The 10,000-nt window shown below is 40.4% G+C and overlaps 1 protein-coding gene across 1 annotated transcript in view; it reads left to right on the top strand.

Moving 5' to 3' along the window:
• Positions 1 to 1,314: 1,314 nt before the first annotated feature.
• The window catches only part of LOC137999260 (dorsal-ventral patterning tolloid-like protein 1), an 18,024-nt gene continuing 9,338 nt past the window's right edge, over positions 1,315 to 10,000 (top strand). Inside the window, exons 1-4 of the mRNA XM_068845102.1 lie at positions 1,315 to 1,450; positions 5,385 to 5,423; positions 5,730 to 6,107; positions 6,379 to 6,741. Coding sequence (XP_068701203.1) covers positions 1,429 to 1,450; positions 5,385 to 5,423; positions 5,730 to 6,107; positions 6,379 to 6,741 — 802 coding nt within the window. The 5' untranslated portion in view covers positions 1,315 to 1,428. The remainder of the gene's footprint in view (positions 1,451 to 5,384; positions 5,424 to 5,729; positions 6,108 to 6,378; positions 6,742 to 10,000) is intronic.

A 10,000-nucleotide genomic window follows, 5' to 3' on the forward strand; every position in this document is an offset into this window, starting at 1 on the left:
TTTGTTGTGAAGCAAATTTGAGCAAATCTGTGGAAACATTAAAGATTTGCATAGCACGCAAATGCCAAGCAAATAATTACATTTCCTTAACATTTGCACACAAATTCCTACAAAACAAACATTCAAGTTTGCGCAAGCTTTGCATGTCAAAAGCCCTAAATTTGCCACATATTTGCTCAATTCGCAAACTCGAGTAAATCCATTTTTTCGTCCAGTGCTAATATAACTAAACAAACTTTTGCAGCTGACGTCTTTTTCTGAGGTGAAATAGACCTTGAAAAACGATACCTATCAGTCAACTTCGCTCGCACAAAAGAAATAAAAGGCAAAATATTTGTAACTTCTCAGGTACAGATTTTTTTTTTGTTTTTTGATAAAATGGGCAAAATCAGGAAAGAAAGTGATCTACGGGAAAAAAAATGGGGGTCACCTAGCATTCAAGAGAGTAAATCGCTGCGAAGTTCTCAAAGCGATTGTCTATTCGCACTGTCACGCCATTGCGTGACATTTCCTAGAAGACCTGGGTCCACAGCTATCCCATGATGCCACATGCTGTCACGTTCCATTCTTGTGGAAAATGTTTGCGCTTTTAGCATCGTGTTTACCTTTGTGATCTGCGATTCATGAAGTGTGCGTGACATGAGCGAAAAAATGCGCAGTAGGAATGGGCGCGCGCGCGAACGTCCTAAGGTGATCGACTGTGAATTTTACGGTTCGGTTAACTGCATTTTTCAAATGCAAGGTCCTCTGAAGAAAATAGCACTCGTTTACTGATTAAGCCTAAGCGCTCGTTGCAGTGATTAGGCCTAAGCATTCTTTTAACATCTTAGCTTTCAATTTACGGTTTGGTTAACTACACTTTTCATGAGATCGTGTGAACAAAATATCACTCGTTTACTGATTAAGCCTAAGCGCTCGTTTCAGTAATTAGGCCTAAGCGCTCTTTTATCATTTTAGCTCTCAATTTACGGTTTGGTTAACTGCACTTTTTACGAGATTATCTCACTGCCTACCGCGTACCGCGAAGCCAGTTTCAAAGAGAAACTTCCATCTTGAATTGATTGTCTCACTGCGTACCGAGTACCCAGCTCAGTAAGCTAGCCATTTTCAATTCGCAATTTATTGTTACTTAAATAAATTACATACTTTAAATTTAATTTATTAGCTTCTGCGTACCGCCTAGCCGGCTACCCAGAACTTTGTTCGAGTGGCACGGTATTCTGCAGTTACAAACGGTGTCGATGTGTAACCGCGTTAGTTGGTAACACAATCCTTTCACAGTATTGTTGGTGTCAGGCCCTTCTCCATCGGGGCGCGTTGTACACACCTTGGTTTGAAAGTTTTACCACGGATCCTGTTTTTCCGAAGATCCTTTGAGCGTCGCTTGGTGTCCAAGTTTTCAGCTGCAAGGCTAAAATACCGAGTATCATGCGCGTTATATTTGGAGCCGGTAAGAGTTGCAAATGGACTTCCATTCAAATGTCAACTGTCATACCACTTTTCGATCAAGGTTCACGTTTTCAGACTGCCAACAAGCATTTTGGCCCCTGATCTTATAGTTGCATTTGCGGGTTCTTAATGTCAATAATATTTAATTTGTTGCTGATCTTTCCTTTTGGCAATCATGTGTTTATTCAAGGGATCGAGTTACTTCAATGGCCTTATCATTATTCAGTTTGACAGCAGTGAGGTCGAACGATGCCTTAGAGGCGATCGACGATTTCAAATAGTTGTATGTTGTTCTTCGTCTGGATCTTGCTATGTAGCGTACTGGACGTTTGCATTTGGGTCTAAAAACCTGCTATAATGTGATGAAAATCCGTGAAAACAACTAAAAAGTTTTTTTCTTTTGGTGGATTGGATTTTATTGTATGAACATGCAACGATTGTTCAAAGATTAGATGTGTTCTGGATACATTAGCATTTTACAGTAATTGACAGCTTGTGCTTGCATGACTGAACTACGAGCAGCTTTATTCGGCGCAGCTATTAAAGGAGCTAGGTCACGCTATTTTAGGTAATTTTGTTTAATTTTGTTAATTATGAGCTCTAAACGTCGAATTGGCAGAGCAAGAGTCTTTCATTTGCAAAATCACGGCCACATAACAACTGAGAATGATTTTCCAGCTTTGTAAATGACATTTTGATATAGACTGATATAAATTTGAAAAAAGGTGGCCCGACATTTTTCAAATTTACCCAAATTCAATCCATTTCAATCCTCTCCAGTTTTATCCATCCATGTCCCTTCTTGGCTTCCCTGTGTTTTGGTAGAGTTCTTCTATAGTTTTGAACAGTTATTTTGATATTTTAGTTAATTCTCTCTGACCATTCGATTAGTGCTGAAATTGCCTAAAATTGCGTGACGTAGCCCCTTTAAGGTAGTAGCCAAAACGCGGGGCCGGGGTCGGGGTGTCATATTTTTCCAAATTTTTTTGTTTCAAATTTTGACGTTATTCTCCTGTAATGTTATATTCGAATGTTCGGCATCTTTCCTTCATTTAAGGTGCAAATTAGTAAAAAAAATAGGGAACATACGGAAGATACGAAAGGGACATCTTTGTTTGTTTTTCGAAATTAAGAGAATTTCAGACTGAAATTGGAGTTTTTGTGGGGAATATACGCTAACTCCTAGAAACACTGAAGACTCGCTGAGCTCCATATTTTAAAACCACATCTTAATGTTTACTTCTTAAAAACCTCCGCAATACAATTAAAACGAAACAGAACACAGTTCCACGATAGTTGTCACGCAACGTTCTCATTTGCTTGTTTTCGCAAAATTGTTTTCAATGTTGGTGTGTTTTTTTTTTGTGATATTGGATTCGATCCCTTGACGTTCGGATAGAATTGACTAGCAAGTTCCCGTGCGACTCTGGCTTTACTACAAACCGTTTGTAGTAAAGACAGACAACAACATGACATCAAAACGAGCAAATGAGAACGTTGCGTGACTACGTGACGATCATCTTGTTTCTGTTTTTTTCTCAAGAAGTAAACATTACAATGCTGTTTTAAAGTGTGGAGCTCAGCGAGTCTTCAGTGTTTCTGGCAGTTGGCGTATATTTCATAAACTCCAATTTTAGCATTTTCGGAAATTATCTTAATTTCGCAAAACAAACTCCGATTTTCGGAAAGACTAAGTCAGATGCTCGCAAAAACCAACTTCGATTTTAAAACACACGCAAACAATAGTAAATCAAAGTCCGATTTCGAGAAAAGAACCTAAGATGTCCCTTAAGAACTTTCATAGTTTCCGTAAGTTCCTTAATGTTTTTTACTAATTTCCACCATAAATGAAGGACAGATTTCAGTCATTCGAAAACAACAGTACAGCTGTACCCTGGATTCCAGAGGTTATTTTCTCGCCATGAAAAGAGCGACAAAAGAGCGAGTCACGAAGCGGCGAGAAAAACCCCTGGTACAGGCTGTTAACCTTTCTGAACATGCCGCCCCAATCACGTTGCGCTTTCCACTTCCAGAGTCAACTTTTGACCCTGGAGATTTCATTGGTCGATCGACAAACCGTTTTTTATAAGGATTGCCATTGGTTAAGTCGAGGGGGACGATCAAACCGGTTTTTCACTGGTGTAATACAAGAAGACTATGAACGGTACAGCAGCGATAGCGACACGATAATCACAAATTCATGGCTGGCAGATTAAGGTTAATTCGTCTCATTGACGCTGGATGAATGTTTGCTGTTGGGTGGCCTTAGAGGGGGCGTAATCGAACAAGCACTCTGATTTTGTTTGGGAATTTGACGAAGGTGTGACTGAGCTTCTGACATCTTTACACCTCAATGCCTCGAGTCATATTGAAACTGCTCCAGGGACTCGTAAAGTTCTTTAAATTTTTTCAGTTCTAATTCTAGGACTTGAATGCAATTTTCGTATTTCTCCAATTCACGTTTGCATTTGTAACAAATAATAGTTGCGTGAAACTCTTCGACAAAAAACTCAGAAACGATGTATCGCACAGACTTGAGTACTGGTGAGGTGATTTATGAATATGTCTCCTACAACATTCCAAGTTTTCGGCTTATTTCATTGAACAGTTTCGATTTTAGTTTTTTGTTACGTGACAGTGACAACGATTAATTCACTCCACTGTGAGAATTTCCCAGTAGAGTGACCGGTAAACATTGCACAAATATTTTTAAACCGGTTTGCCCAAGTTTCTAAAATAAACTCTTACTCTGGAAGTCAATCAAAATAAGTTGGTTTGCATGGAAGTGAGGTTTTTAACGGCCTGTACCAGAGGTTTTTCTCGCCGCTTCGTGACTCGCTCTTTTCATAGCGAGAAAATAACCTCTGGAACCCAGGGTAGTACAGCTGGGCCAGGTTGTTCAAAAGCCGATTAACGCTAATCCCAGATTAAAATTAACCAAGAAGTTTATTTCTCTACTCCCAAATGCTGTTCGACGCTGATATTCGGATAAAATTTACATTAGTAGATGTCGATCTTAAAAAACAAAAATGAGCAAAAGAAACTTTAACCAAAAAGTTGAAAACATGAAACAAAAGTTTACGTTAATCCTGGATTAAGTTAACCGACTTTTGAACAACCGGGCCCAGAGTTCTAAAAAAAGCAGATAAATTGACCCATCTTTTCTTAAAATGCTGTAAATGTCAATGAGTATTCCTACTATGCAGTGATACACATATTTCTATCTACCAAGCTAAAGCTCATCAAATTATGTTATCTTATGTACCACTTTACAGTCGTGTCCTAAGGGACCTGGGCCCGCTTAAAATTTTGCCGAATATCAGCGTTGAACAGCACTTGGGAGTAGAGAAATAAACTCCTTGGTTAATTTGTAATCTGGGATTAGCGTTAATCGGCTTTTGAACAACCGGGCCCTGGAGTTAAAGGGAAGTGAGTCTGGGGTGATCTTGTTTTGAAAACAAAAACCAGTGTGCTTTTACATGTAAATCAGGGCTTGTTAGCATAATAACAATGCGAAAAAAAAGGGAAAAAGAAAAGACACCCCGACCCCGGCCCCGACCCTGGCCCCGGCCCCGGCCCCGCGTTTTGGCTACTACCAGCTATTAAAGCAATATTTCCGGTTTCAATTACAAAAAAAATTCAGATGTCAAAGGATCGGGTTTTTCAACAGGGATGCTGATCTCGTACGATTCTTGCTTGGAGCGAAATTTACTTGAATTTTCGATCAAATCAATGGCTGTTTAGTGTGTCTCACCGAAATCTAATCGCGAATGGACAAAAGATTTAATGTAATTTTGAAATTTCGAAAAAACGGACTTCTCCAAAAAGTGAATCAAAATTTTTCAAGAAAGCGTTTGCGAAAATGTCTGTTCCATTTAAATTCTGAACAAACGGTTGCGTCCGGTCCATTATCTGACTGTCATTTTTTTCTCCAGTGTTCTTGTTGTTTTCTACTATCAAGTCTTCTTTCGGAGGTAAGAAGCCTACTTTTCTTTACGCTTTTTGATTACTAAGCTTCGCATCAGTGTCAAGTAATAATGCGTTTGTTTCCCGCTATTGGGCAGTTCTTGCTGATTTTATTCCCGGCCCTCCCATCCCTCTTGGCTTGGTAAATATGTGGTAACTATCTTGGTTTCCCTCACAGGCTTGTCATGTTTACCCCACGCTTTAGGCTCGATTTGTCTTGTGGTTCCAACTTCAGACATCATTCCCCAAGCTCATCCATTGTTGATGGGTTTAATTGAAAGGGTAAGTTATCATTTTGTTTCCAATGTTCGCAGGATGTGGCGGCGCTCCTGTAATCTTAGAGAAGACTGAAGGTGTGATAATCAGTCCAGCTCCATACGAAGCAGGCGGGGTGTGCATCTGGATAATCAGTGTTCCTACAGATCAACGGATTATCTTTTACTTCACTAGCTATACCCTAGAAAGTTCCTTTGTCAGCTCTCCTCGACATAAAGACTATTGCACTGAAAAAGATACGCGCATAGAGTTCAAAGATAGTTCGACAGACCAACCCTGGATCGAATACTGTCAAAGTGGTTTGCCAGACCCCATCGCCACCACAAAGAGCTCACTCTATATTGAATTTAATGTATCAGATGGCGATTCTAGAAGCCAATTTTCTGCTCGTTACATAACCTTACCATTTAAACAAAGTGAGTATTTTATTTCTAATTAATGTATTAGGTCTTATGTGGAAGAATTAGAGTAAAAAAATTGAAAATAATAGTTGCTGCGAAGGTCCCACCGCTGCTTTAAAAATATCAGGGACCTTTAGATTCTAGATTCATTTGGTTGATAAAGAATCCTATTAAAGTGGGAATTAGACAAATAGGAAAATACGGCAGCAGAAAGCGTCTTGGGTGTTAAAGTATGTGAGGTGTAGTTGCTTTGTTCTTACTTGTAGTCATTTGTTTTTTGTTGCAGCAATTGATTTGCGGGAAGCTTCAAATGACACAATTACTAGTCCAGAATTTCCCGGCAAATACCCCAGAAATTCCCACTTTGTGTGGTCGTTGATTGCTCCTTCGGGATATCGCCTCAAGATTGAGTTTACAAAGTTTGACATTTCCGATGACGGAGGTTACGACTGTCCAAAGGACGCTCTCGTAGTGAGAGATGGGCCTTCTGTTCAGAGTGAATTGCTGACAAGATTATGTGGAAGTGGAAGATATACAGGACTTCCTCAAGCAATGTACTCTTCTACCAACTTCATGACGTTAGAGTTTGTGTCAGACGTTTATGGTATGGACGGAGACTACGTTGGGTTCAAGGCAAATGTTACGAAAGGTAAGAAGATTAAAGTACAGTCACCAAAATGTTGAACTATTTACCATTCATTACCTAATAATATATGCGCAAACGTCTCTTTTTCACTTGGGGGTTGTTTAACGTAGCGAAGGATTTTTATAATTTGAATATTTTTATCTCGAGAAATGTGATACTGAACGGTAACCTTGGATTTTAAGCAGACCGTAATACGTAGTAAAAAGGGATAGTTCAAATTTACACTTGACCGAAACAATTCGTTGAAATTTCTATTACATGGGGAGAACTCATGACTTAGGGCGCATTCCTTTTGACAAAACTGGCCGGGAGTGATACTGCAAGAGAACGCCAAAAATATCTTTTAATTACAACTATAATACTACACAGTTAACCCAATTTGTAAATCACACAACCGCATGAAACACAACTTACCTTTTGCGATATTCTAATGACAACAAGTGTGCCGCGAAATAATCACTGTCGCTGCACGCGGCTTCGTAGCCGGCGGCGGCGGCATCGAATTTAGCTTGCAGAGATGGATATTTTATTGATCAAAAACATGGCAGCCATAAGCTGAATTACGTATGATTTACAATAAAATCAGGAAAGCCTAAAAACTCTGAAAATATTAAAAAGGAAATATTTACATCATTGCCTTATTGACATAGTGATGGATAAAACTACTGCGAGTGCGGATAGTATTGAGACGCCGTGTGGTAAAAGCACGCTTATTCCTTAAATTAACTTTGCACTTGTTCTTGGAAGGAAGTAAGCTATACAGCTTGTGCGAAGGGTTGCATAAGATAGAATTAAAAAGTTTATCACTTAAGAGCTCGCGGCGCTTGTGCAAAGGGACTAACCCGGTCATGGAAAGGGCCTCATCATATGAGCAACAAGGATAAGTAATACGCAGTGCTCGCCTTTGGCATCCCTCAAGATCGAATGAAAGGTATTGCGGGAAGCTATGATGATAAACAGGGCATGCGTATTCAGACGGTAACAGGCCTTATACATGTCAAGTAGAAAAGCAGAGGTTCTACCGACTTAACTTAACGTGTGATCGCTTTAGCTGGCGTAGAAAATAAAGGCGCTTGTTTACCATTCCCATCAGTAGCACTAAAGCCACGCATGGACCATGCTTATTAGTGCTTGTGTTATACTGGAACCTGGCACAGTCCCAAACTGCCGTACATCCAATTTTGCCAAGACAACAGGCTTGAGAAAACACTCCATGACGTAATCTTCAGCAACCTTAGAGAGTGCAGGAGTCAAGCATATTGGGCGGATATGTTTGTTTACATCATGTATTGGTTTCTGCTTTGGAACAGGAACGATGTCAGCGTCCTTCCAAGACTGAGGCAACCATGCTTCTTTAAACGAACAGTTCAGGATGTCAGAAACAGGCAGTGCTAATAAATCTGCATTCTCTTTGAGATTCCGTCAGAACCGGTGGCCTTAGGCCTGTTTCAAACGTCGAACTTTCCATGTGCCGAATCTAATTCAAATGACTCGAGAAAAATCTATTGTTTTCGCTCATTTGCACATGTAAAGTTCGATGTTTGAAAAGGGCCTTAGTTGGATTTAAGGCTGTTAGCTTCTTAAAAACAGAGAATTCTGAAACCTGAAAAGAAGTATCTCGGTCAGAATTAGTTGAGATACACGGTGTAAGGGGGGTGAAGGCTCTCATAGGAGCCGCATTCAATATGTTGGTAGAGAGTCGCTGGATTAGCGCTTCTTGTGGCTGCATCCGACATACCGCTGAGCTTCTTAACTTCACGCCACGAGGCTGTTGGCCTACAGTCCTTTAAATGTTCGACCTTGAGATTATAGAACTTTTCACGGCATGCTTTCCTTTCGCGATAACGCGATTCCTAAGGGACAGTACAGCTTCCGGTCGCCTTGAACAAGAGCCTTTTGGCGGCGGTGAATGAGACCCTTCAATTGTTGGTTGATCCAGGGCGGTTCATCTGTTTGTACCGACTTGGACTTTAAAGGAAGGAGAATATCCATTTCGATCTTAACTATGGTCTCCAGCATCGCAGGAATCTTTACTATGGACAAGGTTACTTAACGTCTATTTCTTCGGGATATGTGCGCATAGCCATACGCTTTGTAGGCCGTAAGTCTCTCGATTTCACAGTGGCTTTTGTTCTTGGCCGTTGAGAACGCACGAGTGGCTGGACTTCCAAAGAGAAATGATCGGATAAACCGAAAGCAGGGCGCTGGATCGGAGGGGAATAGAGCTCCTTCAAATTTGTAAACACCGGATCTAAGGTGTTTCTGCCGCGAGTTGGAAAGGTAACGATTTGTTTCAAATCAAAACTGTTACTGATACGCGACGATTTCTTGAACAAAGTTTTATTGAAGTCGCCAAGTAAAATTATGCCGCAATCAACGATAAACAGTCATACAAATAATCCAGCATAGGCGAGTCTGCCGCGTTCGGTGGATGATAAACAACCCCGATTACAATACTAGTAATGCCCCTTGGGAGACGCGAAGGCCGCATTTGAGTCCAAATAACCCTCAAACCTTCTGTCCATAATGTCATCAATAATATTGAAATGGATAGACTCCTTGATGTATAAACACACTCCTCCATGTTCTGCTTCACTTCGATCTCATCGGATCACATTATAGCCAGAGATGGAGACATTATTATTGTCAATGTGGTCTTTGAGCCAAGTCTCTGTTATGCATACAAGGTCGAAATCTGCATAATGGACGACTTCACGAATCTCATCTATTTTCGGCGCCAACGACATGACATTGGAGAGAAAGAAAGACGGCACAAACAGCTTGGATGACTTCGCAGGTTTAGTATTAGATGGAGAAGGAGAGATAGCTACAAGGTTGGCCTTACAACGATATTTGTGGCTAGATTTCAACCAGCCTGGGAGGAGCGATTCTGGACCATTTTAGAAAGGCAGGGAAGACAAATAAGGCAATAAAAAATAAAATTTTCCATTAGCTAATAATAACTTCCTGCTGCCGAGAGAGGCGCATGACAAGTTGCTTGATGATTTACGATATTGGACATATTGCAAAGTTATATTTGAGGTGACGCTTTCGTTGACGCGTCCGTCCTAGATCTTTAAGTCCCTTCTGTGAGCACAACGAAGACATCAACAAATCCAGAAATTCGTTCATTTGAAACGAACACGATTAGACTGGCCGACAAGTAACCTCGGCAGCAAATATAGCCATTTTCATCCGTAATATTTGACTCACAATTCACAATCCTCTTAACGTACAAACAAAAGTGCAAAAGTGCAGCCAG

Source organism: Montipora foliosa, chromosome 4 (assembly GCF_036669935.1).
Source record: "Montipora foliosa isolate CH-2021 chromosome 4, ASM3666993v2, whole genome shotgun sequence".
Lineage (NCBI taxonomy): Eukaryota > Metazoa > Cnidaria > Anthozoa > Scleractinia > Acroporidae > Montipora > Montipora foliosa.